The sequence below is a fragment of the Pan troglodytes genome, chromosome X, assembly GCF_028858775.2.
Source record: "Pan troglodytes isolate AG18354 chromosome X, NHGRI_mPanTro3-v2.0_pri, whole genome shotgun sequence".
In the NCBI taxonomy this organism is placed as follows: domain Eukaryota; kingdom Metazoa; phylum Chordata; class Mammalia; order Primates; family Hominidae; genus Pan; species Pan troglodytes.
Genome location: NC_072421.2, coordinates 48,060,617 through 48,088,425, shown reverse-complemented (window position 1 = coordinate 48,088,425; position 27,809 = coordinate 48,060,617). Strand labels below are relative to the sequence as shown.

The 27,809-nt window shown below is 50.8% G+C and overlaps 2 protein-coding genes across 4 annotated transcripts; both read left to right on the top strand.

Moving 5' to 3' along the window:
- The first annotated feature begins 293 nt into the window (after positions 1-293).
- Positions 294-15,599, top strand: ELK1 (ETS transcription factor ELK1). Of its 3 annotated transcripts, XM_016943664.4 has the most exons (7): positions 309-698; positions 1,095-1,200; positions 9,637-9,880; positions 11,781-12,224; positions 12,937-13,368; positions 14,006-14,107; positions 14,193-15,599. In XM_016943664.4, the coding sequence occupies exons 3-7, from the start codon at positions 9,671-9,673 to the stop codon at positions 14,289-14,291; spliced, it is 1,287 nt and encodes a 428-aa protein (XP_016799153.1). In that variant the 5' UTR covers positions 309-698; positions 1,095-1,200; positions 9,637-9,670; the 3' UTR covers positions 14,292-15,599. The 3 variants fall into 3 exon arrangements, with proteins under 3 accessions (XP_016799154.1, XP_016799153.1, XP_063660692.1); XM_016943665.4 differs by lacking the exon at positions 1,095-1,200 and having other exon boundaries at positions 294-698; XM_063804622.1 differs by lacking the exons at positions 309-698; positions 1,095-1,200 and adding an exon at positions 5,992-7,296.
- Positions 15,600-21,036: 5,437 nt separating this feature from the next.
- On the top strand, positions 21,037-26,967 carry CFP (complement factor properdin). The gene is made up of 9 exons (XM_521039.8): positions 21,037-21,383; positions 21,479-21,629; positions 22,878-23,053; positions 23,514-23,684; positions 23,823-24,014; positions 24,209-24,382; positions 24,636-24,827; positions 24,986-25,097; positions 26,740-26,967. The coding sequence occupies exons 1-9, from the start codon at positions 21,308-21,310 to the stop codon at positions 26,903-26,905; spliced, it is 1,410 nt and encodes a 469-aa protein (XP_521039.3). The 5' UTR covers positions 21,037-21,307; the 3' UTR covers positions 26,906-26,967.
- Positions 26,968-27,809: the final 842 nt, after the last annotated feature.

Below are 27,809 nucleotides of genomic sequence, written 5' to 3'. Positions count from 1 at the left end.
CTAACCGTAGAGCTGCCCTGCCCGCCTACGCGGAGCCCAGTCCGACCCACTCCCGCCGGCTGCTACGCCCATTTCTATACAAGTCCTGCTTCCGCTGAGCAGCATGGCGTGCGACACCGCCCCCTTGGTGTTTTGGCAGGGGTCTAGAAGTCCCTCGTCCGCCAATCAGAGAAAAACAGGGCCACCCACCCCCGTCCTTGGGGGCTGTCTTCCATCAATCCCATGTAAGCCAATCAGTGTGAGGCAGACCCCCGCCCCCCCGACACAGGCCCCGAGCCTCTTCAGTTGCTCACAGTCCGTCAGTCCTTGAGCCAATCGGCGTGGAGCACCGTGAAGGCCGAACGCGCCTCCTCGGGACTCCAGGGGCCGTGAGCGTTCCATCATTTCCCCTTACGCCAATCACGGCACAGCTCTGTAGGGAAGGGCCCGTCCCCCAACCCCTCGAGGCCTTGCGGCCGATTAATAGCGCTTTGGCCAATCAGCGAGCGGCGGGACATTGGGCTCCTCCTCCTCGGGCCCACGTGAGCTGTAGGGAAACGCAGGGGCGGCTTCTAGGTGCTGCCGCCGCCGCCGCCACCGCCACCACCACCTCCACCGCCGCCTCGGAACCCAGGCCTGGGGGGCGGTGGGGCCGCGTATGGAGCCCCCGCCCCCCGGAGCTGCCAACATTGCCAACGCCACCGCCACGCTACACACAGGTGAGCTCTGGGCCTGGAGGGTGGAGGGCCCAGTCCGTGACCCCACGTATCCTTCCCGCCCCCGCGCAGAGGATGTGGCTTGGCCGGTGGCCTGCTGGTGTTCGACTCCCCGCCGCCACCACCACGGCTGGTGGACCTGCGTGTGGCATTGCTCAAGCCCTTCGTCCCTTATAGTGGATCTGACCGTGGCCTAACCTCCCCCTCCCGTTGTATAATGGATCGGTCTGCGTGCTTATGTTTTTCCCCACGCCAACTTAGGGTGGACTCGTCCATAGGCTTTCCCCCTACCCCTACCCCCACCCGCCCCCCACCCACCCCCACTTATAGGGAGCTAGCCTGTGACAGTGTTCAGCCCCCTTAATAGTAGGTGTATCTGAGTGTTTGGATTTCTCCTAGCCTCAACTTTCAGGAGACCCGTCCGTGGCCTTATTTATTCCACCCTTCCTGTACATCGTAGCGAATCAATCCGTGGCGCCGCACTCCTCCGCATCCCTCTTTAACAGTGAGTCTACCTGAGTTTGTATTCCTGCCTCCTCCAGTCCCCCAATGCATCAGTCCATGGCTTTTTTCAAAACCACCCCCCCACCACCACCACCACCATTTTATAGTGGATCAGTCTTCATGTTTGGATTCACGTCCCTTTAGCTATCAGTCCATTGCCCTATCTGTCTTCTCTTTTTCGTAGACTGTCGCTCTAGCGCTTGGGGTTCTCTCCTTTTTAATAGTGGGTTAGTTTAGTGCTTTACATCTCCCTATTTTCAGTAGCTCAGTCCATAGCCTTTTCCCTCTCTGCTTTGAATCAGTCTGTGTGATGGCTCTTCTCTCCTCTCACTGTGGTGCAGGAGTCTGTAAGGTTTTCTGCTCCCCTTCCCCTCAGACGATGAGCCTCATCACCCCTCCCTTTGCAGTGGATCTGTTCATTGGCCTTCCTCCCCCACACCCCTGTATGCTTGCACAGTCCCCCGCATACCCTCCCGTGAGTCCAGTGCTTTGTAATTGGGGGAAGATCGGCCGTGTACTTTCAATTTCCTTCTCTTTTTTTTCCCTTCCCAGAAGAGAACGTGCTGATCCTCTTTTCCTTGTGATGGAGCACTGTACGGCCTTCCCTGTCCTCCACCTCTTAATAGTGGGTCAGCCTGGTCACACTCGTAACCACAAAGACGTTCTACCTCACTACAATAAGTGAATACATTAGCGCCAGTGATGATAGTAATGCCAATAGGAGCTAGCGTTTATTGAGCACCTGCCGTATATCAGGCAGAGTGTTTCATATGAATGAGTTCCTTTAATCCTCACCACAACCCCATGAGATAGGTAGTGAGGAAGTTGGGCCATAGGGAGGTTAAATTCCTTACTCAAAGGTGGCCCAGGAAGTACTCAGGACACAGGATAATTTTTGAGGCTCCCCTCTTAGATCCCATCCCACCCCACGTGAGGCCTCAGTCCTTAAAAACCAAATTAGTTCTCACCTCCAAGCTTTTGTTCTTGCTGTTCCCTCTGCCTGCAGAGCAGTCTTCATTCCTCACCTTCTCTCAGCACCCACCCACCCCCCAATCCCAGCAGCTGTGTGACCTTAGATGAGTGATTTAACCACTTCCTCTCTGTGCCTTTTTCTTCATTTGTGAAATGGGGGATCAGAACTAGAATCCCTTCCAGTGTAAATAAATATTAACTGTGAATTAATGGTAAAACAAGTAACCTTTCTAGCATTACTGCCTATACCTTCCCACCCCCTTACTGTGCTCCAACCACACTGGTTCCACCACACAGCTCCTCAAACATAGCAGTCATGGGCCAGCCTCAGGGCCTTTGCATTGGCTGTTCTTTGTGCCTTGAACACCACCCCCAGATCTCTGCATGGTTCCTTTCAGCACTCTGTTCAAATACCAACCCCCAAAGGATGTTTACCACACTGTGGTGTGTGGAATGCAGTATAAAAAGATACATGTATGAAAGATGTTTCTAAGAATGCCAGTTTATATATGAGTAAGGGTTTTCCTCCTTTTCAAAAGGATGTGTTCACAAGACTGAGGTACGTAATATGCTCTGTAAAGGCATAGGTATAAAAGCTGTTTCTAAGAGTGCTAGTTGTATATGTGAATAAGGACTGTGTTGTTGCATTGAAAGAATGTGTTCACAAAACTGTGGTGTGTAGCTGGGCACAGGGGTGTGCACTTATAGTCCCAGCTACTCAGGAGGCTGAGGTGGGAGGATAGCTTGAGCCCAGGAGTTCCAGGCCAGCCTGGGCAATATAGCGAGATCCCTTTTTCTGAAAAAAAACCCAAAAAACAACCACTGTGGTGTGTGTAATACACTCTCTTAAAGGCGCAGGCGTAAAAGATGTTTCTAAGAGTGATTTGATTTTGTTGTACCTGGGTAGTGTTATTTCATTAAAGGTTGATTGTCACACCATGGTACTTAGAATATACTATACAAAGGCACATGTATAAAAAAGAAGTTCCTAACAATGCTACTTGTAAAAACAAAAAAAGTCAACCCCTCCCTGACCATCTGAAGCTGCACACCCAGCAGGGCTCAAGCCAGGTCCCTGCTTTGTCCCGTTGCCCTTTATCACTGTCTGACACACTGTGTGGGTTACTTGTTTGTTGTCTGTCTCTCCTCATTAGAATGTGAGTCCCATGAGGACTCAGTTTTTGTCTGCTCATTCACTGCTATGTCTCCAGCAACTGAAAATGTACCAGGTAAACAGCAGATGCTCAATAAGAATTTATCCCATGAATAAATGGGAAAAAGATAATTTGAGACACCAGTGTAGGGGTCACATGGGGAAGAAGAAGGGATATGAGAGCTAATTAGTTGGGACTGTTCCTGCAACCAACCTTTACTGAGCCCCTTGTGAGTACCAGGCACTCTTCTAGGTGCTGGAATATGGCAAGGAATGAAACAGGGCGAAATATTTGTGCTTGTGGAGCTGACATTTATTAAAAGTTGGGGAGGCTGGGCACGGTGGCTCACACCAGTAATCCTAGCACTTTGGGAGGCTGAGGTGGGTGGATTGCCTGAGCTCAGGAGTTCAAGACCAGCCTGGGCATCACGGTGAAACCCCATCTCTACTAAAATACAAAAAAATTAGCTGGGTGTGGCGGCGTGCGCCTGTAATCCCAGTTACTTGGGAGGCTGAGGCAGGAGAATTGCTTGAACCCAGGAGGCGGAGGTTGCAGTGAGCCAAGATTGCACCACTGCACTCCAGCGTGGGTGACAGAGCGAGACTCTGTCTCAAAAAAAAAAAAAAAAAAAAAAAAAAACCAAGCTGGGGAGACAGACTATGTGAACAAAATAAATAAGTAAATTAGCATAATAAACAAATGCTGAGAAGAAATAATGAAATAGGGCAGGTAGGAATCTAGTATTGGGGGTGGTTGAAATCTTAGGCATAGGGAAGGTGACTCTTGAATTAGGGCCTCACGGTGGAGACGGAGAGAGCCTTAATGTCTAGGGGAAGAGCATACCAGGCAGAAGGAAGCGCCAGTTCAGAGGCCCTGAGGTGGGATGGTGCCTGCCATGTTCAAGGAACATCAAGGCGGCCAGTGTGGCTGGAGCAGAGTGCGGGGAAGGGTAGAAGGTGAGGTCACACAGGTGATGGGAGCCAGATAATGCAGGTGATACATAGGATAGGATTGCAGGGGCAGGGGGAGAAGGACACACTAGCTAATAGCTAATATCTGTGGAGTATCTGCCACACATCAGAGGCACTTTTCTGTTCAAATACCAACCCCCAAAGGATGTTTACCACACGGTGGTGCCTGGAATGCAGTACAAAAAGATACATGTGTCAAAGATATTTCTAAGAATGCCAGTTTATATATGAATAAGGGTTTTCCTCCTTTTCAAAAGGATATGTTCACAAAACTGAGGTATGTAATATGCTCTGTGAAGGCACAGGTATAAAAGCTGTTTCTAAGAGTGCTAGTTGTATATGTGAATAAGGACTGTGTTGTTGCATTGAAAGAATGTGTTCACAAAACTGTGGTGTATAGCTGGGCACAGAGGCTGAGGTGGGAGGATCACTTGAGCCCAGGAGTTCCAGGCCAGCCTGTGCAACATAGTGAGATCCCCGTCTCCGAAAAAAAACCCAAAAAATAACCACTGTGGTGTGCATAATGCACTCTCCTAAAGGCACAGGCGTAAAAGATGTTTCTAAGAGTGATTTGATTTTCTGGCACCTGGGTAGTGTTATTTCAGTAAATATTCATTGTTAAACACTGTGGTGCTTGGAATATACTATACAAAGGCACATGTATAAAAAAGAAGTTCCTAACAATGCTACTTGTAAAAACAACAAAAAAAGTCAACCCCTCAAGTCTTTTACAGAAGTATTTTACAGAATTGACACAGTTAATCCTCACAGAAGCCTTGGAGGGTAGGTGTACTTTTGAGAATATTTGACTTTGAGAGTAAAATATCCCCATTTTACAGATGAGGAAACAAGCAAAGAGAGACTGAGTAACTTGCTCAGGGTAACCTTGAGCCAGAATAGCCAGAACAGGGGCAGAGGAACATAAGGCTGAAGACTCAGAAAGAAGAACAGATTTGCAAGGGCAGGCAGGTTATTTGGCACCTTTGATCACGCAGAGGAAGAATGAATTCTTCCTGGAATGCGATGATTGTGTAATTGAGTCCATGAAGTGAGGGAAGAGCTCTCCCTGTGGGGAGAGCAGCCCGTGCTTACCCTCAGAGGTTGGAACTGTCTCGGGAACGGTAGATAGTTCAGGGTGGCTGCCTCAGAGCCTTTGTACACGCCGTTCGCTCCGCCTGAAGGCCCTCCCCCAGAGAGGGCAGCCTGGCTTGCTACCTCCCCTCCTTCAGGCCAGGTGTCACTTCCTTGGGGAAGAACTCCTTGTACACCCTGTGTAAAAACAGCATTCCTGTCACTCTCTAGGATCTTACCCTTCTCTGTTTCTCTTCATGGAGAACTGGTGGTGTAAGGCGATTGCTCACTAGAGCCAAACCACTTAGGTTTTGAATTCCGGCTCTGCCAACTTCCAGCTGTGTGACTTGGGGCAGGTTACTTCTCTGCACCTCCATTGCCTCATGTGGAAAATGGGGGAAATGATAATCCCCACCCTTTAACGGTGGTTTGAGGATTCAATGAGTTAAGTGATTCAAAGAGTGTGCAGCCCACGGTAAGGATCGTATGCCTGGCTTGCATTTTTAAATTATTAAAATGTATTCATAGCATACCCGTAGATGTCTGACAGGCCTCTGAAACTGACCATCTCCAAAACTGGTGTGACCCCCCTCAAAACTTACTCTCCTGCAAGGCTCCCACCTCAGCTGACCACAATGCTGTCTTTGTGGGTGATTAGGCCACAAACCTAGACTCACCCTGGACCCTTCTCTCACCTCCCCGGGGCATGCTATCTGTCAGCAAGTCCTATTCTGTGTTCAGGCTTTCTCCAGACCCCAGCTACTTCTCGCCAGCCCCACTGCTACCACCATCATCTACCGCAGTGGCTTCTTCAGCCCCGACAGTCTGTTCTTCTCACAACCGCCAGGGGGATCCTGTTGAAATCTCAGTCACAGCCTGTCATCCCTCTGTTCACAACCCTCTTGTGGCTCCTGTCTCACTCAACATCCTGACAGCACCCGAAAAAGCCTGGCTCAGTCTGGCCCCCGTCACTCTGTTCTCCTCTCCCGCTGCCTCCCTCCTCTCCCCCGAACCCATGTCGGCCTCCTCTCCCCATGTCACCTGCCAGGCACTCTCCAGCCTTGGGCCCTTCACACCGGCTGCCGCTTCCACCTGGCTTGCTGCTCTCAGATACTCACGAGCTCAGTTCCTTCACCTCCTTTTGGTCTCTGCCCAGTTGTCCCCTCCTTGGCGACTACTCTCCCCTGACTCTCCATGTAAAAGTAACAGCTCTCCCCTGCTTGATTTTTTTCCCATAACCCTTACCACCATCCGACGCACTCTTGTACATGTTTGCCTTTTTTCTCATCTGCCTTCCCTGCTAAGATATGAGCTCCTCTGGAGCAGGGATTGTTGTCTGTTGCGTTCTCGACTGTATCCGCAGCACCTGGCCCACAGTAGGCACTCACCAAATGCTTGCTAAGTGAAGGAGATGGAAAGAAGTAAACATATCAAAGCAAGGCAGATTACTAGAACTCTTATGAGGGGTCAAGTGGGAGAAATAACAAAATACAAAGCCCCGTGTGCTGTTGAAGCTGGAAGCCCACCGTCACCTTTCACTCAGCTGATAGGTTCTGTTGCAGCTGAAAGAAGAACTGGTAAAATTGCCTGTCTTTGCCACCAGGAGTCACTCTGAACTCTTTGGACTTCTGAAACAAGCCTGCCTGCAAAACAAATTCAGTGAGGTCTCTGGTGACAGGACTCTCTAATCGGACACTTCATGGCTTTGTGACTTGTATAATTGAACAGGAAGCTCATGTTTATTTCCAGTTTGCTCTCAGGAAAGAAAGCAGTAATGGGGTGACAGGGAGGATCCTGTTCTTTGAAGGACATGCTGAGAGGGAACAGTCGGTGTGAGGGGCCCTTTAGCCTAATGGTGAAATGCTTAGTCAACTGGAACCTGACTGCCTGGCTCCAAATGCTGGCTCTGCCACATGTGGCCTATGGAAGGTACGTAGACATTTGTGCCTCCGCTGCCTCATTTATAAGTTAATGACAGGAAGACTACCTACTTCTCAGAGGCATGATCAGGGATAAATAAGTCAATGCCCATTAAAAAAAAAATAACAGTACAGGTGTACATGCCCTTACCCAAAACCCCTGGGGCCAGATGTGTTTCAGAATTTCCATTTCTTCACATTTCAGAAAGGTAACATGATGCATATACGATGTTACATAACACCCCTTAGTAAGCTCTGTAATCGGCTGTGTTCATATTTCTGCAGCAAAATGTATGAACACTCGCAATAAGTGAGATTCAATAAAGACCAGAAAGGGCCTTGTTTCATTTCAAATCAGGTTTTGCCGCCAAAAGAGTTAAAAGAAGCTTTCTGCCCTTAGAGCATTTTGGATGTTGGAATGGCAGATAAGGGACTATGAACAAATCAGAAACTAATATTTAGAGCTTATCATACACCTCAGGCATATAATATTTAATCTGTACAATATCTCTGTGAACTAGGTATTGTTATCCCCATTTTACTAATGGGCATATCATTATCCCTGTTTTACACATGAGAAAATTGAGGTACAAAGAGGTTAAAGAATATCAGCCAAGCGTGGTGCCTCATGCCTGTAATCCTAGCACTTTAGGAGGCCAGGGAGAGAGGATTGCTTGAGCCCAGGAGTTCAAGAACAGCCTGGGCAACATAGTGAGACCCCATTTCTTAAAAAAAGAAAAAGAATATGCCCAGGGTCACACAGCTAATAAGTGGCAGAACCAGGATTCAAACACTGGCAATCTGGCCCTAGTGCCTGGGCAGTTGTCCAGCAGGCCATATTGCCTCTCTGCTTAGAAGAGTACCTGATGTGTATTAAGCTCTCAATAGATGTTAATTATTGCTGTCATCAAGAAAGAGAATATTCAGGGCCGAGCACGGTATCTCACACCTGTAATCCTAGCACTTTGGGAAGCCAAGGTGGGAGGTGGGTGGATCACTTGAGGTCAGGAGTTCAAGACCAGTCTGGCCAATATGGTGAAACCATGTCTCTACTAAAAATACAAAAATTAGCCGGGCGTGGTCGTGGGTACCTGTAATCCCAGCTATGCGGGAGGCTGAGGCATGAGAATCGCTTGAACCTGGGAGGCAGAGGTTGCAGTGAGTCAAGATTGTGCCACTATACTGCGCTCCAGCCTGGGCAACAGAGAGAGACTCCATCTCAAAAAAAAAAAGAACGAGAACATTCAGGGACAGTAACAGGACAGAGAGATCAGGCATTCATTCAGTTTTAGGACGGCTTCATAAAGGAAAGGACCTTTGGGCTGGGACTTGAAAGATAAGAAAGACTGCTAGGCGGAAGAAGGAAGCCCCACGTGGAGTGAGCAGCCTTTGCAAGGGTCTGGCAAAAAAAAAAAAGAACCTTCTGAAAAACTTGACATTTATATGGTAGAAGATACAGATAATATTCAAATGAGGAGGATGGAACTAGTTTTCTATTCTTGCTGTAACAAATAATCACAAATTTAGCTGCTTAAAACAACACATTTGTTATCTTACAGTTCTGTAGGTCAGAAGTCCCACACTGGTCTCAGCTGGAATCAAGGTATTGGCAGGGTTGCGTTCCTTCTGGAGGCTCTAGGGGAAAATCCATTTCCTGCTCATTCAAGTTGTTGGCAGAATCCAATTCCTTGAGTTTGTAGGACTGAAGTCCCTGTTTCCTTACTGTCTGTCAGCTGACAGCCATTCCCAGCTTTAAGAGGCTGCCCACAGTCCTTGATTCTGAGCCTCCTTCCTCCATCTTCAAAGCCAACAATGGCAGGTTGAGTCCCTCTCACATTTTGAATCTCCCCTGCCTCTTCTGTCATCACATCTCTGAGCTACCTTTCTTTCTCCATCATCTGCTTTTCAGAGCTCATATGATTAGATTGAATTTCATCAAATAATCCAGAAATAATCTCCCTGTCTTAGGGTTTGTAACCTTAATTTCATCTGCAAAGTTCCTTTCTGCTATGTAGTGTAAATAACATACAGGTTCCGAGGATTAGGATGCGGAGCAGGGGTGGCATCATTTGGCCTACCACAGTCTGCCCTCTGACCCCCACAGATTCACATTCGTTTCACATGCAAAATACATTCACACCATCCTAAGATACCCATGAGTTGTATCCCATCACAGGGAGCATCCCAAGCAAGACTGGGGAGCTAGAAGTTAGTCTGGGAAGGTTTAGGGAATGATGGTAGGGTTTGAGGACAGAGATGGAGAAAAGATGACAAAAAAAGGAATCCTCCTCCCGCTGACCTCTGCCCCTCCTGTGTCCACAGCCTCTCAACTCAGCTGTTTGCTCTCCAGGTACCCCTGGGATGGCGTGAGCACTCCCCCAGCGATGGACCCATCTGTGACGCTGTGGCAGTTTCTGCTGCAGCTGCTGAGAGAGCAAGGCAATGGCCACATCATCTCCTGGACTTCACGGGATGGTGGTGAATTCAAGCTGGTGGATGCAGAGGAGGTGGCCCGGCTGTGGGGGCTACGCAAGAACAAGACCAACATGAATTACGACAAGCTCAGCCGGGCCTTGCGGTACTACTATGACAAGGTACAGTCTCTCAGCCCAGGGCTGGGACCCCCCCCTGACATTTATATCAGAGATTTTATTTTGTTTTAATTGCCATAGCTATGACTTTGAAAGCAATGTTAAAATTTATCAGGTTTTAACCCATCCATTGGTACCCTCAGACCAGTATTGGGCCCCTAAACACTATCTCACCTACTTTCTTGTCTTACTGCTTTGGCGAAAACCATCACTGCATTATTAATACTGACTCTTTCTACTCCCACTCTGAGATCCCCAAAGTGATGCTGCCCTGCCATGCACAACGTTTCATTTTCCTGCCGTATTCCTATAGCCAACATCTTGAAAACACGGTTAATAATGGCTGGTCCTCATTCTGTCCTCTGAAACCCCTGGACCAGTGCTGGGCTTCCCTAGTTATTTCATAGTCTTCTCTTATTCCAGAATATTTCATATTCCTAGAATCAAAACCTCCCTGACAGTATTATACCAACTTTTGCTTACTTCGTCCTCTGGGACCCCCAACATTTTTAACTAATTATTTTCTTCTCTTATTCCTTAAGCTAAAACCTCTGAAACAACATGTTTAATGCCAACTTCCACACACTGTCTTCTTAAATTCCCAGAGCAGCACTGGTCTACCCCAATATTTATATCAATTGTTTTCATTATCTTATTCCTACAGCTAAAATTTAAAATTTCCCCCATCCTGCCCTCTCAGACCCCCAGGCCACTGCTGGGTTTCTCCTCCCCCCAATATTTATACCAGTTATTTCATTTTCTTAATCCTTCTACTGAAATTTCCCAAACAATATTCATGAATATCCCTTTTTATTCCTCTTCCGAGAAACACAGGCCCACCCTGTGACATATCTGACACTGTGGAAGCACTAAGACTTCCACAGAATGCCCTAGTGCCTCCACACTCCCAGAACTGCCCTGGTCATATGCTGCACACCCTTCATAGTTTATGGCATTTATTCCATTTTCATATTTTATTCCTTGAGCTCAACCCTCCAGAACAATACTAGTAATGAAGCTATCTCACTCTGCCCTCTGGGAACACTAGGTCATCTCTGAGACCCACCAGACCTGAAAAACCCCAAACATGCTCTGTGACCCAGCAAAGCCAGCCTTGATATAGGCCCCCTCCCAATATTTATACCAGTATTTTTAATATTCTTGTCTAATTGCTGTTAGTTACTTCATTTTCTTACCATTTTAGCTTCAACCTCCACAGTGGTATTAATAATGAGGCCTCCTCACCCACTCCTCTGCAGTGACCTTGCCCTGTTCCACTTCTGTATCATTAGCTTCAAATAATCCTCTGTATTAATAATTCATCACCCCATCCATCTACATTAATTTACTTTCTTCCAACATTTATATCAGTTACTTCATTTTCTTGTCTTATTGCATTTGCTAGTCTCCAAAACTGTGTCCTGACAGTCACCCACAAGGCCTGGCCCTGTGAACCTCTGGTTCTTGGAGCCAGGAAGAAGACCTGCTCCCACACCTACTGCCCTTCATGGGCCCCATTGTGAAGAGGAGCTACAGTGTGGAGGGAGTGGGAAAATCAGATAGACGGACCTGGAGAGTGACAAAGGGAGGCTTGGAAAGGGGTGGATGGGAAGGGGCTTAAAGAAAAAATTATTGTGGAGAGAAGAGAGAAAGGGGAGGAACTGGGGAGGAATATAGATAAGGGGAATCTGGGGGGAGAGGAAAGAGGTAGAAACCAATGGGAGAGGAAATGGGCTGAGAGAGAAACTTACAGAGGAGGGACGGGAAAGCCGGAGAGGAGCAAGTGGGAAGAAAGCCACTAGTAGAAGAGAAATGCCACTCCACCCCCCTCCTCCCCCCTGACACCCTGCCTCCAGCCTGCCCCTTTCCTCTAAGGCCCTCTGTTCCTCTCCTCCCTTCCTAGAACATCATCCGCAAGGTGAGCGGCCAGAAGTTCGTCTACAAGTTTGTGTCCTACCCTGAGGTCGCAGGGTGCTCCACTGAGGACTGCCCGCCCCAGCCAGAGGTGTCTGTTACCTCCACCATGCCAAATGTGGCCCCTGCTGCTATACATGCCGCCCCAGGGGACACTGTCTCTGGAAAGCCAGGCACACCCAAGGGTGCGGGAATGGCAGGCCCAGGCGGTTTGGCGCGCAGCAGCCGGAACGAGTACATGCGCTCGGGCCTCTATTCCACCTTCACCATCCAGTCTCTGCAGCCGCAGCCACCCCCTCATCCTCGGCCTGCTGTGGTGCTCCCCAATGCAGCTCCTGCAGGGGCAGCAGCGCCCCCCTCGGGGAGCAGGAGCACCAGTCCAAGCCCCTTGGAGGCCTGTCTGGAGGCTGAAGAGGCCGGCTTGCCTCTGCAGGTAAGGACTGGAATATAGAAATTCAGTAAGAGGAGGCAGTAAAGAGGAAGGATGTGTAATCCCCGGATGACGAGGGAGGCTGGTAGAAGAGACATAGCTGTCCCGTTAAAGGAGATAATGGTGGAAGGAAGACATCCTCTTAGAAGGAGGGGTGGGGCAGAGAGCTACACAAATCCTGAGACAGAAAGGGGAGAATACTGTGCTACAGTTAGTAGCTGCCGAACATGTAGGTGCCTGGAATATGTTTAATGCACTGGTTCTCACACTCTAGTGCTCATCAGAATCACCTGTAGGTCTTGTTAAACCACAGATTGCCAGGCACACCCCCAGAGTTTCTGAATCTGTGGGGCTGGGGAGGGGCCCAATAATTTGCATTTTTAACTTGTTACCAAATGAGGCAGATATTGCTGGTCCACAGGAAGGTAAATTTTTGAGAACCACTGTTTTAATGAATGAGGATGGTATCCCTCAGATTCCTACCCGCTTCAGGTTGTCTCACCCCAAGTCCCCTGTCCCATAGGAGGACCTGCCCCAGAGGAAGCCCTACTTCCTTGACGAAGTCCTATGTCCTGTTGGAGGACTTGCTCTGATGTGCAGTCATGCCCTGAGTACCAAGTGCCACCTTCCCGGGGAAATGACTGGGTGGCCCACAGGAGAATCCTGTGGTCCCAACAATCCTTACACACCCTCTTTGTGCCTGCTCCTCTACCAGGTCATCCTGACCCCGCCCGAGGCCCCAAACCTGAAATCGGAAGAGCTTAATGTGGAGCCGGGTTTGGGCCGGGCTTTGCCCCCAGAAGTGAAAGTAGAAGGGCCCAAGGAAGAGTTGGAAGTTGCGGGGGAGAGAGGGTTTGTGCCAGAAACCACCAAGGCCGAGCCAGAAGTCCCTCCACAGGAGGGCGTGCCAGCCCGGCTGCCCGCGGTTGTTATGGACACCGCAGGGCAGGCGGGCAGCCATGCGGCTTCCAGCCCTGAGATCTCCCAGCCGCAGAAGGGCCGGAAGCCCCGGGACCTAGAGCTTCCACTCAGCCCGAGCCTGCTAGGTGGGCCGGGACCCGAACGGACCCCAGGATCGGGAAGTGGCTCCGGCCTCCAGGCTCCTGGGCCGGCGCTGACCCCATCCCTGCTTCCTACGCATACATTGGTGAGTGCCTGCGGAGGGGTGGGGTGTGTGGGCGCCAGCACCAATGGGATTGGCATGTGGCGGGTGACTGACAGGAATCAGAGGAGGGTGAGTGTGGTTGTTCCTGAATAGGGTGGAGCCTTTGAGTGTGATTGACTGGGCTGATGCTGGGCTGGAGGGATGGAGTTTGATTAGTGAAGGGCAGGGCTGGGGACTTTTGTGGGTGGGACCGAGGGTCTTTCTGTGGGACTGTTTCTAGGTTGGGGTGTGGCTTAAGGAACCTGAGCAGGGCTTTTTGGTCTGGGATGTGCATATGGGGTTTCATGGGTGGGACATGAGTTGGAAGTTGACCCTGAGCTGTTGGGATGGTGACTTGAGAGGTTTGAGAGCAGCATTTGGATAGGGTCTTGTGGGTGGTCTTGACCAATGAGGTCTCAGCAACTGAGGGTGGGCTCTCGGGAGTGGGGAGTGGGGGGTGTCTGCAGAGTTTGAGAGATCATAGGCATGGCCTCCATGGTTACCATCTAGGTGTGTGCACTTTGGGGAGTGACCCTGGGAGTGTGAGTGGGAAATCTGTGGTGGGGCCGGGACCAAGTCCCTTCCAGCGTCCCACATCTACTTTCTACTCACTTGAGCTCCGACCACCCTCTCCCCACAGACCCCGGTGCTGCTGACACCCAGCTCGCTGCCTCCCAGCATTCACTTCTGGAGCACCCTGAGTCCCATTGCGCCCCGTAGCCCGGCCAAGCTCTCCTTCCAGGTAGGATCCTCTTTCCCCGTTTTGGACAGGGTGAGAGACCCAAGAATGGCCCCCATCTGTGACCTCTCCCTCTTTTTGCCCCCAGTTTCCATCCAGTGGCAGCGCCCAGGTGCACATCCCTTCTATCAGCGTGGATGGCCTCTCGACCCCCGTGGTGCTCTCCCCAGGGCCCCAGAAGCCATGACTACTACCACCACCACCACCACCCCTTCTGGGGTCACTCCATCCATGCTCTCTCCAGCCAGCCATCTCAAGGAGAAACATAGTTCAACTGAAAGACTCATGCTCTGATTGTGGTGGGGTGGGGATCCTTGGGAAGAATTACTCCCAAGAGTAACTCTCATTATCTCCTCCACAGAAAACACACAGCTTCCACAACTTCTCTGTTTTCTGTCAGTCCCCCAGTGGCCGCCCTTACACGTCTCCTACTTCAATGGTAGGGGCGGTTTATTTATTTATTTTTTGAAGGCCACTGGGAGGAGCCTGACCTAACCTTTTAGGGTGGTTAGGACATCTCCCCCACCTCCCCACTTTTTTCCCCAAGACAAGACAATCGGGGTCTGGCTTGAGAACGACCTTTCTTTCTTTATTTCTCAGCCTGCCCTTGGGGAGATGAGGGAGCCCTGTCTGCGTTTTCGGATGTGAGTAGAAGAGTTAGTTTGTTTTGTTTTATTATTCCTGGCCATACTCAGGGGTCCAGGAAGAATTTGTACCATTTAATGGGTTGGGAGTCTTGGCCAAGGAAGAATCACACCCTTGGAATAGAAATTTCCACCTCCCCAACCTTTCTCTCAGACAGCTTATCCTTTTCAACCAACTTTTTGGCCAGGGAGGAATGTCCCTTTTGTTCTTCCCCCTGAGAAGCCATTCCTTTGTCTGCCAACCTCCCTGGGGTCCTGCCTGTTTCCTCCCAATGGAGGGTTTTTTTGGGGGGTGGTCCCCGTCTGGGGGGCCCCTCCAGCCAGTACTCCAGGTCTCCCTGTCTCTCCCCCGCTGCCATTTTGATAGTATAATCTATTTTTAAATGGGGCTTTTCAATAGGGGAGAGGGAGTCATCTCTTCCTATATTTGGTGGGGTGGGTGGGAAGGAAGGGATTTGGGGGGGAATCTTCCTGCTGCCTCCCCCACTCCAAGTGTTTATTTTTGATACCAAACGTGAATTTTCAGTTCCCTCCCTCCCAGCCCCCCAATTTCCTGCGGGCGGGTACAAAGGACCCTTTCAATGTCCCTGGAGTTGGGAGGGAGGAATGGGGGACATAAAGCCTGTCCTGTCTCTATTCTAGGCAAGAGAGAGTGGGTTCAAAAGACTCCTGGGCTCACCTGTTAGCGCTGGCCCAGCCCAGGCCTTGGGACCTGGGGGTTGGTGATTTGGGGGACGGTGCTACACTCGTCTCCACTGTTTGTTTTACTTCCCCAAAATGGACCTTTTTTTTTTCTAAAGAGTCCCAGAGAATGGGGAATTGTTCCTGTAAATATATATTTTTCAAAGTGATGCTGGAGGCTGCTGGCACTTTTTCTCTGATGTTGTCAGGACTAGCTGAGCGTGACACGCATGACTGTGTGTGGAGGGTGTGAGGCAGAGGTCGATTGTGAGAGAAACGGTGTGATGGCGTGTGTGAGAAACAGTAGTAGGGACTGCATATCGGTAACCATGTGTGTGTCAGAGACGTGGAAAGCTGTGATTGTGTGTGAGAGTGTGCAGAAGTTGTGACCACAGACTTTTGATGGTGTGTCTATGTGGGAAATTGTGGCTGTGTTTCAGAAAATAACTGAGCCTGGATGAATAGTCAAGGTACTGTACAAGAACCTGTGATGGTATGCACAAAATAATGTCTACGAGAAGGGAACGGGGACTGCAGCCCTGTCACTGTTTGATGGCGAGCAAGACAGACTGGGTGACCAAAACCACATGTGAGAGACTACGTGGGCATGAAACTACAGTAGAGGTTGTCAGGGATTGTGGCAAAGATTGTGTAGGTGACAAACCTCACTGTAGGCGACTCAACGTTTGAGAAATAGATGATGTGCAAAACTGTTTACTTGAGGCTGTAGTGTCAGCTAAAGCCGTAAGACTGTATGGGTGCGAACTTGATTGTACGGGAGAGAATGGCTGGGAGACCAAACCAGTGACCGAGACCAAAGATACAAGAAGGTGCAATTGTGTGTACGAAAGCAGGCGTGAGAGACTGCAGCAAAGACTGAGAAAAACGAATGGCTGTGACTGGGAGAGTGTGACAGGCTGTGTGTGTGTGTGTGTGTGTGTGTGTGTGTGTGTGTACACCTGAAACTAGTTGCAAATAGATTTACCATTACTACCACAGTCTATCCCACAGGTTCAGGGACTGTGAGAAAGTGGGAGAGAAAATGACGGTGAGCCGGACGGAGCCACTGACATGGTGTGAGAGACCACGTCACTGGGCATGCAAGGGAGAGGGACAAGGAACTGTTTATGAGAGACTTGGCAGTAGCAGTAACTGGAAGTCAGAAACTGTGGGAGAGTAACTTGACAACTGAGTGATGTCAGAGCACCAGGGGGTCTGTGAAACAGTTCATAAGAAACCATAAATCAGGGGCCATACAAAAGAGCTGAGCAAATGAGACATGCCAAGTGACCACGTGACAGTGTGTGAGAAACTTGTAAAGCTGTGCACGTGTGTCCGTGATGAGCTGACCATATGAAGAAAATGACGGTGTGCACGACTGAGACAGGGCATGGGTGACTGTGGGTGACTTATCGAGGGCCTAGTGGTGATTGTGAAATACTGACCGAGTATATCAGAAGCTGACTGAGGGACAGTGATGACTGAGACAGTGGCTGAGAAACGGATTGTGTGTCCATGGGTAAAACCCTTTGCAAGAGACTTTATGAAAGGCTGTAAATCAAGGACTGAGGGTACTGGAAGCTGATTGAGAAGAAACGTGAGACTAGGTGACGACAGTGTCTGAGATACTGTGTGATTGTGTATGCGTGTGAATGTCTTTGTGGGAGAGGCTGTAATCAGGGATCGTGGGTGTGTGAAAAAGTGGCTTGAGTGAGAAAGGGGTAGGAGAGGTGATTTTTGTGCATGTGTGGGAAACTTCATGAGAGACTAGTTAGTGGTGACTATAAATCAGTGACTATTTGTGTATGTGAGAAAGTAACAGGCCAAATGAGTGGCTAAACGTTTCATGAGATTGTGTGACTGCACGTGTATGTAAGGAACTGACTGGTGAGAGAAAATATTGGCAATATTGACTGAATGAGACAGGCTGTTAAACATGATTGTGTGTGTGAAACTGTTAGGAGACTGTAGTAAGGCTGGAATCCATGACACAGAAAATGACTATGAGCGACAGAATGTCTGAGAGGCTGTGTGATTAAGAGAATATAGTAGAGGCTGTAAATCCGGGCTGGGTGCGGTGGCTCATGCTTGTAATCCCAGCACTTTGGGAGGCCAAGGTGGGAGGATCACTTGAGGCCAGGAGCTTGAGACCAGCCTAGGCCACATGGTGAGACCCCGTCGCTACTAAAAATTTAAAAAATTAGCATAACGTAGTGTTGTGCACCTGTAATCCCAGCTACATGGGAGGCTGACGTGGGAGGACTACTTGAGGCCAGGATTTTGAGTTTGAGACCAACCTGGGCAACATAGAAGGACCCTGCCGCTACCAAAACAAAAAACAAAATTACCCAGGTATAGTGGTGCATGCCTGTAGTCCCAGCTACTGAGGACACTGAGGTGGGAGGATCGCTTCAGCCCAGGAGTTTTGAGTTTGAGACCAGCCTGGGCAATGTGGCAAAACCCTGTCTCTCCAAATAATTTAAAAAATTAGCCAGGTGTGGCGTGTGCCTGTAGTCCCAGTTACTCGGGAGGCTGAGGTGGGAGGATGGTTTGAGCCCAGGAGGTTGAGGCTGTAGTCTGCGATCACGCCACTGCACTCCAGCCTGGGTAACAGAACCAGACCCTGTCTCGAAAAGAAAAGAAAGAAAAGAAAAACAGAACTGTGTAGATAGGTTTTAAAAAAAAAAGAGAGAGAAAATAACAGACCAAATGAGACTGTGTGAGAGGTCTAATGCCCTGCAGACCCTCGAATGTTCCAGGCCCTGGAGAAAAACCCTCTTCTGTTTTTCCTGTTCCTCCACAGGCCCCTCCTGCTCAGTCCGCTGGGCTGGCTTCTCCTACTTCTCTAAAACTTGAAATGCTGGGGTTCCCCAGGGCAAAGCCCTGGGATTCCCTTCTCTCTTCTCACGCATCCTCTCTAGGTCATCTTATCCAGGTCTTCACACTTGAAATACTACTTATCCTCCATGGGATGCCCACATTTTTACCTCTAACTCAGACTGTCCTTCTGGCATTTTATCAGAATCTCTAAAGTTTTGTTTATTTCATTGATTGATTCATTTAGCAGATGTTTATTTAGCATCCACTGTTTCCTGGTGCCTATCTAATGCCCTGCAGACCCAGCAGTTAACAAGCCAGACAAAAATCCCTGCCCTTGTGGAACTGATATTTAGGGAGTGAGAATAACAAGAAGCAGGCAAATACATAGTAGCAGGTAGGGATGTAATAATTAAATAAGACAAGACTCTCACTCTTTGTTTAAGGAATCTGCAGTCATTTTATTGCCTAAACGTGTGGGAAAAGATAGAGTGCTGACAGTCCTCTTCCACAGGGAATCCTATGAGTATTTATACAGTTTAGAAACAAAGGAAATATTGTTAATATTATTACGAGGGCAACAGGTGGTTAAATAAAGCAGCCAGCCAGAATTTCAGGTTTCTTTCTTTTTTTTTTTTTTTTTTTGGGGGGGGGGACAGAGTCTCACTCTGTCGCCCAGGCTGGAGTGCAGTGGCACGATCTCAGCTCACTAGAGCCTCTGCCTCCCGAGTTCAAGCGATTCTCCTGCCTCAGCCTCCCAAGTAGCTGGGATTACAGGCATCCGCCACCACGCCTGGCTAATTTTTGTATTTTTAGTAGAGACAGCGTTTCACCATGTTGACCAGGCTGGTCTCGAACTCCTGACGTCAGGTGATCCACCTGCCTCAATCTCCCAAAGTGTTGGGATTACAGGCGTGAGCCACCATGCCCGGCCAATTTCAGGTCTCTTGGAGAGTGTTTTCACAGGATAACACAGCAATGATTGTCTTGAAGTCGTAGAATCTTAATAAGACTCCTTTGTTCAAAGCACATTTTCAAGGATAGCCTTATGTTATCAGAGAACAGAGTACGTCTGTAATGGATACAGATATTAACACATACTTTACTGCCCATAAAACAAGTGTTCCTGAAGAACTTCTGTTTTAACAGCTGACCAAATTATTACAGTTGAATTTGCAGAATGGTGTCTCTCCCTGCTTCCCTGAGAGCAGAGGAAATTAGGCATTGCCTTCCTATCTTTCTTGTGCTTCTTTTTGTTAATTAAAAGCAAAATAAAAATTTTAAAGCGGGCCCTGGAGTTTCATTAGGGTTTATAAAAAAAAAATAAAAAAATAAAAAAAAAAGAAGGGCTGGTGTGATGGCTCATGCCTGCAATCCCAGCACTTTGGGAGGCTGAGGTTGGGAGAAAATATTGAAGCCAGGAGTTTGAGACCAGCCTGGGCAACACAACGAGACCCCATCTATACAGAAAATAAAAACATTAGTTGTGTGGTGGTGTGTGCCTGTAGTCCCAGCTACTTGGGGACGCTAAGGTGGGAAAATCACTTGAGCCCAGGAGTTTGAGGCTGCAATGAGCTATGATCAGACCACTGCACTCCAGCCCAGGTGACAGCAAGACTCTGTCTCTTTAAAACAAAACAAACAAAAAAACAGGTTTGGAGGCTACTGGGCTAGAGAGTGACAGGGATGCCAGACAAGGGTATGGGGAAGGCCTCTGTGAGGAGGGGCAACATTTATTATCCATCTTCTCGAGGGCCAGGATTTTTGTCTGTCCTATTCTCTGCTCTAATGCTAAGAACCGCATCTGGCATCCAGTAGGTGCTCAATAAATGTTGAATAAATTTATCAAACACAGAGCACCTACTATATGCCAGGCACTGTTCTAAAGACTTTCCAAAAGCTTAACTCCTGGCCGGGCACGGTGACTCACGCCTGTAATCCTAGCACTTTGGGAGGCCAAGGCAGGTGGATAACCTGAGGTCAGGAGTTCGAGACCAGCCTGGCCAACATGGTGAAACCCTGTCTCCACTAAAAATACAAAAATTAGCTGGACATGGTGGTACACGGCTGTAATCCCAGCTACTCAGGAGGCTGAGGCAGGAGAATTGGTTGAAATCGAGAGGCAGAGGTTGCAGTGAGCCGAGATCGTGACACTGCACACCAGCCTGGGCGACAGAGTGAGACTCCATCTCGACAAAACAAACAAAAGCTTAACTCGCAATCTTTGCAACACACCCTACCTATGTTGTAGGTGCTGTCTGTGAGCACATTTTACAGAGGGGAAACAGGCTCCAGAAGGGGAGTGTTATCTGCCCGAGGGTTCTCTGATGGAATATGGCCCAGCTTATTCCCTCCTAATCACCCCAGACCCTGGTGTTGTCCCCACCTGGGCCCATGGAACAATGGATAGACCCCATTCCCCTCCTGAATCCCTCCCCAGGCTCCTGCCACTTCCCTTTCTCACTTCCCTTGTGCTGACCTCCCCGACCACAAGCTGACCACAGGGAACCTCTCAGGAAAGGAGGGCCGAGGTTAAGGGAGGGTGGAAGGTGGAGCAACTGCCTCGATGCTCCCTCCACCCCCACGAACAGGAACATACTGAGCACGGCACACTCACTTCACCCTGGTTCAACACCCCCACGAGGTTGACCCTGTCATTATGTTAGAGATTATGCATTTTCCACATAGGGAAACTGAGGCTCAGGGGTGTTAAGTGACTCACCCAAGGTCACACGGCTAGGAAGTTGCTGCACGCTCCTATGCTCCATTTCCTCTGGGTGAGAATTTGTCCTAGGAGCTTCTATTGAACACTGTGAGGTTGCTGGGAGGAGCGCGAGGTGCTGGGGATACAGTAACAAACAGAACAAGACCAAGAGTAAGACAGGAAATGGGGAGGGGAGAGTAGAGAAGGAGGCAGAGGGGACAGGGTGGGGTCAAAGCAGGATGCCCTCCCAGTTCCTCCTGCCTCTAGGTTCCTCTTTCCCTGCTGATTCCAGGAGCCTATCAACCCAGATAAAGCGGGACCTCCTCTCTGGTAGAGGTGCAGGGGGCAGTACTCAACATGATCACAGAGGGAGCGCAGGCCCCTCGATTGTTGCTGCCGCCGCTGCTCCTGCTGCTCACCCTGCCAGCCACAGGTGAGGGGGTGAGGGCCCAGCTGGCCCCAGGGGTGTCCAGGCCCACCACATCCCTGACCGAGCCCCACCCACCCATCCCCCCGGCCCTGTTACAGGCTCAGACCCCGTGCTCTGCTTCACCCAGTATGAAGAATCCTCCGGCAAGTGCAAGGGCCTCCTGGGGGGTGGTGTCAGCGTGGAAGACTGCTGTCTCAACACTGCCTTTGCCTACCAGAAACGTAATGGTGGGCTCTGTCAGCCTTGCAGGTTAGGGGGAGCCTGGGGTGGGGGATGGGGTGGAGGGAAGGACTGTCTGGGGGGGTCACCCAAAACTGGGCACTTTCTTTCTCTGGGACTTCCAAGGGTGGCCCTGAGGCCCTGATCGTGACCATACCTCAGGGTTTCTCAACCTTGTTACTATTGACATTTGGGGCTGGAAATTCTTGGCTGGGGGAGGGGATTGCTTACCTGTGTATTGTGGGATGTTTTGTAACACCCCTAGCCTTCCACTAGATGCCAGTAGCAATTCTCCCCACCAGCTGTGACAACCAAACATGTCAGCAGACATTGCCAAATGTCCCCTGGGGGTCAAAATCACCCCTGATTGAGAACCACTGACATAGCTCACACATATTGAGCACCTCCTGCACACTGGAAGCATTGCAGGTGGGGTGCAGCTTGGTATTTCCCTAATTTTGATGACAGCTCATGTTTATTGAGTGCTTACTGTATATGGACACACTGTGGGGGCGGGAAAGTTTGGGGAATTCAAAGGGCAGCTCTAGGCCCCTAATTATGATGACACTTCACATTCATTGAGCACTCCCTGTATACCAGCTGCATGGCAGGGTTGGGAGATGAGCTTGAGGATTTCTGAGGGTAGCTCTAGTCTCCTGATCATGATTTCCAGCTTGCATGGATTGAGCCCTTACCGTATGCCAGACCTGTTTTCTGCTTGCTTACTATATATCCCAGATACACCGTGGGCATGGGGAGCTTGGGGATTTTTGAGGGCAGCTCTGGGCCCCAAGTCATGTCAACAGTTCATCACATCTATTTGGCATGAACAGCATACCTAGGGCTATGCAGTGGGTTGGGGATAGATCTGGGGTTATTTCTGAGGAGGCCTCTGAGGTCATAGGGATGATGGCTCAGGTTTATTAAGCACTTTCTATTTACCTACTACCATGTAGTGTGGTGATCTGGTGGGTTTCTGACAGCAGCCCTTGGTTCCTAGTCCTTACCTTTGCTTACTGCGGACCTGGTGTTGGCCTTGCCAGCCTTCCAATGGTAACTCCAGATGCCTGATTGTGAAGGTAAATGACATTATCAAGCACTTATTGTATATCCACTGCTTCCCATTCAGTATCCCAATATCCCTAAAAGGTAAGGACTTATCAATCCATCGCACACGCACTTGCCTAGCAACCCTTCGTGTCTGCCCACACTCTGGAGTCCCACATGCCATTCTTGTTAGCTCATGCCAGGATGGGATGTGTGTGCTCTTCTCCACAGGTCCCCACGATGGTCCCTGTGGTCCACATGGGCCCCCTGTTCAGTGACGTGCTCTGAGGGCTCCCAGCTGCGGTACCGGCGCTGTGTGGGCTGGAATGGGCAGTGCTCTGAAAAGGTGGCACCTGGGACCTTGGAGTGGCAGCTCCAGGCCTGTGAGGACCAGCAGTGCTGTCCTGGTGAGGAGGATGAGCAAGGCGGGCAAGCACTCCCTGTCACCCAGCACTGGTGGGAACTATCGGTACAGAGGTCCTCAGAGTGGGCCCGTCCCCAGTGTTTGTAAGGACCTAAGGAGGAGAGTGGCGGGAGGTGAGGTCAGAGAGGTGAGGAGGGTCCATTGCCTGGGGGCCACGGAGAGGACGTTGGCTTTTCGTCTGAGTAATTTGGACTGTGGGCAGAGGAGGAACGTGATCTGACTGGGGTTGGGAGGAGAACAGACTGTGCACGGTGAGGGTGAGAGGGGAAGCAGAGGCACCCATGTGAAGGCTGCTGCGGCAGGCCCGGTGAGCGGGGATGGTGGGCCCAGAATGGTGGCAGAGGATATAAGGACAGGATTAGCTCATGTGGGGCACTCAAGGAAGCAAAGAGCCCTGAATGACACCCCACCTCCATCCCATTACCCTCTCTTCTCTCCCACAGAGATGGGCGGCTGGTCTGGCTGGGGGCCCTGGGAGCCTTGCTCTGTCACCTGCTCCAAAGGGACCCGGACCCGCAAGCGAGCCTGTAATCACCCTGCTCCCAAGTGTGGGGGCCACTGCCCAGGACAGGCACAGGAATCAGAGGCCTGTGACACCCAGCAGGTCTGCCCCAGTGAGTGAGGGAAGCCACAGGATGCTGATGGGTGCACCCAGCGTGGGTCTGCGGGGTTACAGCAGGGAACTGCCAGGCTGAGAGGACTTTAGCATGCATGACCACACCTGCATCCCTCCACCTCCCACCCCACCACAGCACACGGGGCCTGGGCCACCTGGGGCCCCTGGACCCCCTGCTCAGCCTCCTGCCACGGTGGACCCCACGAACCTAAGGAGACACGAAGCCGCAAGTGTTCTGCACCTGAGCCCTCCCAGAAGCCTCCTGGGAAGCCCTGCCCGGGGCTAGCCTACGAGCACCGGAGGTGCACCGGCCTGCCACCCTGCCCAGGTACACCAGGATGAGGCTGCTGATGTTGCTGGTGGGGCTCTTGATTGAGGGCATAGATGCTCTGCCATTTCTAGAGTTCCTAGGCCATGTGACCATGCAGCCCTTCATTTGGGGACAGTCTGCTTCAAGGGTCTAGGGGCTGAGAGGAAGGATTGAGGAGGCCTTTCTCCTCACTCCCTTTCCTCCTCCAACAGTGGCTGGGGGCTGGGGGCCTTGGAGCCCTGTGAGCCCCTGCCCTGTGACCTGTGGCCTGGGCCAGACCATGGAACAACGGACGTGCGATCAACCTGTGCCCCAGCATGGGGGCCCCTTCTGTGCTGGCGATGCCACCCGGACCCACATCTGCAACACAGCTGTGCCCTGCCCTGGTCAGCATCTCAGGGTTCACGATTTGCATGCCTAAGCCCCCCTTGCCCTTCTCTGCTGCCCAGCTCCTGCTGCTGAGGCCTTGTTCCTGTCTCTGATTCCTCCTTTCCTGGCCCTGATACCTTGTTTCCACCCCTGGTCCCCCATTCACACATCTGATCACCTCTACTCCCTCCTACCGCCCTCATTCCTTCCTCTGAACCCCCTTGCTGATTCCCTGCTTTGGTCCAATCCCCTGTTGCCCTGTCTCTGCAGTGGATGGAGAGTGGGACTCGTGGGGGGAGTGGAGCCCCTGTATCCGACGGAACATGAAGTCCATCAGCTGTCAAGAAATCCCGGGCCAGCAGTCACGCGGGAGGACCTGCAGGGGCCGCAAGTTTGACGGACATCGATGTGCCGGGCAACAGCAGGATATCCGGCACTGCTACAGCATCCAGCACTGCCCCTGTGAGTGTCCCACAGACTGTGCTCTGAGGGTGGGGTGGCCCATGCAGGATAAGGGGTTTCCAACTCTCTGCTGTGGACCTCACGTCTCTGCAGCCTCCCTCTCACCTTCCCACCAAGACCTCCAGTTCTGACTCTGTGACCCCTACCCCTCATTGCAGTGAAAGGATCATGGTCAGAGTGGAGTACCTGGGGGCTGTGCATGCCCCCCTGTGGACCTAATCCTACCCGTGCCCGCCAGCGCCTCTGCACACCCTTGCTCCCCAAGTACCCGTGAGTGAGAGGGCAAAGTATGCCTGGGAGGGGGTCATGATATTACAGGCGGGAGAGTCGGCTACCCCAGGAAACCAGGGTTTCCACTGCTGAATCTAAGGTATCTGCCTTGCCGAGTGCCACCTCCCAGCTGCAGGAAGTGGGGAGAAACTAAAGAAGATGAGAAAGAAGTTCTTGGAGGATAATTCGTAGCCTCTGTGCCCCTCAGTCACTTGTTCAGTCACTCATCCACTCTCCCATTCACTTAGTCCTTCATGTGTCATTGACTCCGACCTTCAGTTACCCATGCTTTTAGCTGCCATCACTCAGGCCTCCATTCACTGCCTGCCTCCCACAGTCACTCATGCCTCCATCCACTTTGTCAGCATCTCACTGAGCCAAGGCACTCCAAGGCTTTTTCAGCAACAGTTGCAGATACACACAGCCCAGATCCTGTGGATCCTCCAAGGGACCCAGCTGAGCAGGCCCCTGACAGGAGGCATATGAGGAACAGCTGGTGCATGCAACAGGTGCTTGCCACCTCAACCTAGGTCCAGGAAGCTGACTGGGCCTCCCAGGGCAGGTAGGGGTTGGGAAAGGCATTCCTGGCATCAAGACTGTGAACGGAGCCTTGGAGCTAGGTGATTAGCTGCTATAAGTGTTTCCAGGTGCCAGAGGGGCCCAGGTGTTAGAGAGGGTTAAAATGTTCATCCCTTTTCTTCCTTCCACATACATCAAGCTACTAGATTAAGTGAACTATTCCCAGCTCGTGGAAGGGCTGCCATCTGGGAAGGGATCTCCCGGCTGGGGGGGTTAGAGTGGGGCCTGAAGATGAATTAGAGGTGTTGAATGGAGGCACAAAGGACTTGAGTGAGCGAGAGACTGAGTGGAGGAAGAAGCAATTGAGAGAACTGGGATGGGAGTGAATGGAGGGCTTTCCTAGTGGGACAAATAACCCAGGTAAAGACCTTTCTGGACAGGGACTGAGCTTGAATAAAGTGGAGGAGACAGAGAGAGAGATTGGCTTGGGGCAGGGATTTGGGCCCAACAATAAGGCCTTGAATGTCAGGACAAGGCATTGAGTTTTTTCCTGGAGGCAGTGGAAAGAGATATAAAGGGTATATATTTCGGAGGTAAAAGAAAGTAGCTCATGCCAACAAGTAACATTCACCAGCATTTATTGAGCACTTGCTGTGTGCCAGGCACTGCTCTGAGCACTTTACCTGAATTAACTCATTTATCCTCATTCAACCCCGTGAGGTGAGTATTAATATTACTATTCCTACCATTCTCATTTTGCAGATGAGGGAAACCGAGGCACAGGGAAGCTAAAGAAATTGCCCAATATCCTATAGCTAAAAAGTAGTGTTGGGAGGCCAGGCACAGTGGCTCACGCCTGTAATCCCAGCAACACTTTGGGAGGCTGAGGCAGGAGCATCACTTGAGCCCAGGAGATTGAGGCTGCAGTGAGCTATGATTGTGCCACTGCACTGCAGCCTGGGCAACAGAGTGAGACCCTGCCTCAAAAAAAAAAAAAAGGAAAAGAAAAAAAAAAAAACCAAAAGTAGCCCTCGGCACATAGCAGGCACTCAATAAGAATTGAATGCATTCTTGCCTTCCCTGAGATTCTCCCTTCCGTTCCTCCCCACCCCTAATGCCTCAGGCCCACCGTTTCCATGGTCGAAGGTCAGGGCGAGAAGAACGTGACCTTCTGGGGGAGACCGCTGCCACGGTGTGAGGAGCTACAAGGGCAGAAGCTGGTGGTGGAGGAGAAACGACCATGTCTACACGTGCCTGCTTGCAAAGACCCTGAGGAAGAGGAACTCTAACACTTCTCTCCTCCACTCTGAGCCCCCTGACCTTCCAAACCTCAATAAACTAGCCTCTTCGAGCTCGTCTACGATTCCTTAAAGGAGGAAAAACAACCTATCCCCTTCCCCAAAAGTAGGGTGATAGCATCTCATAGGGCAAACAGCACAGCACGGGCCAAGACACAGCAGCCTGTTGCGGAAAACAGTATTTTCCACTGTGGTCGCAGGTTGGCAGGAGTGAAAGCGAGTGTGCAGTCCCAGCCTCTCCCCGCCGCTGCCATAACCCCAATGTCTGGGTCCGCGCAGCCCCCTTAGAGCCTCAGGGCCGCCCGGCACGTTCCTCTGCAGAGCTCCGCGTTACGGGTTTCCTGATTGGCTACTTGTCCTGGCAGGCACTTCTTGATTGGCCGGCGTGCTTGTTCGTTGTCTCCCCGTCTCCTGGACCTCCCTAGATTCCCACCAGCCGGAACCTTGGAGGAGCCTCTGCCGGCCGACTCCGACTCCGCGTCAGTCGAGGATGAACGGCAGAGGCGTGGCCGAGGCTGGCACCCTGCCGCCCGAGCACCTGCACCCACCCACTCCCGACAGCCCAGCTCCAGTGCCACAATTACCAGCGACAAATAGCTTGGCGAGGCGGGGGGCGGGCCGAGGAAGTGCCTGTGTTGCGCTCTGAGCTGAGGAGGGGCAAAGAAGCTAGAGTCAGTATCCGCCCGGAGGAGCCCCCAAGACAAATCCAGACACTTTCCTCTGGTAATTTGTTCATTCATTCAACACTTATTAGCGCCTGCTGTATACCAAAGCTAAGTCTGAGCATCTAGGGTGGAGGAGGGCTGGTAGAAAGAGGACATCTGAGCGAGGGAACAGACTCAGAAGGTATTCCTTTCGTGTGAACATCTATTCAACACTTAACGCCTACTGTATA

Excerpts from the sequence above, each read along its gene's own strand:
- ELK1 (XM_063804622.1), top strand. The coding sequence starts at position 7,178 with ATGCTGAGAGGGAACAGTCGGTGTGAGGGGCCCTTTAGCCTAATGGTG. Across the intron at positions 7,297-9,636 it reads CCACATGTGGCCTATGGAAG|GTACCCCTGGGATGGCGTGA; the intron begins GTACGTAGACAT and ends TTTGCTCTCCAG. Across the intron at positions 13,369-14,005 it reads TGCTTCCTACGCATACATTG|ACCCCGGTGCTGCTGACACC; the intron begins GTGAGTGCCTGC and ends CTCTCCCCACAG.
- CFP (XM_521039.8), top strand. The coding sequence starts at position 21,308 with ATGATCACAGAGGGAGCGCAGGCCCCTCGATTGTTGCTGCCGCCGCTG. Across the intron at positions 23,054-23,513 it reads GGACCAGCAGTGCTGTCCTG|AGATGGGCGGCTGGTCTGGC; the intron begins GTGAGGAGGATG and ends TCTCTCCCACAG. Across the intron at positions 23,685-23,822 it reads CACCCAGCAGGTCTGCCCCA|CACACGGGGCCTGGGCCACC; the intron begins GTGAGTGAGGGA and ends ACCCCACCACAG.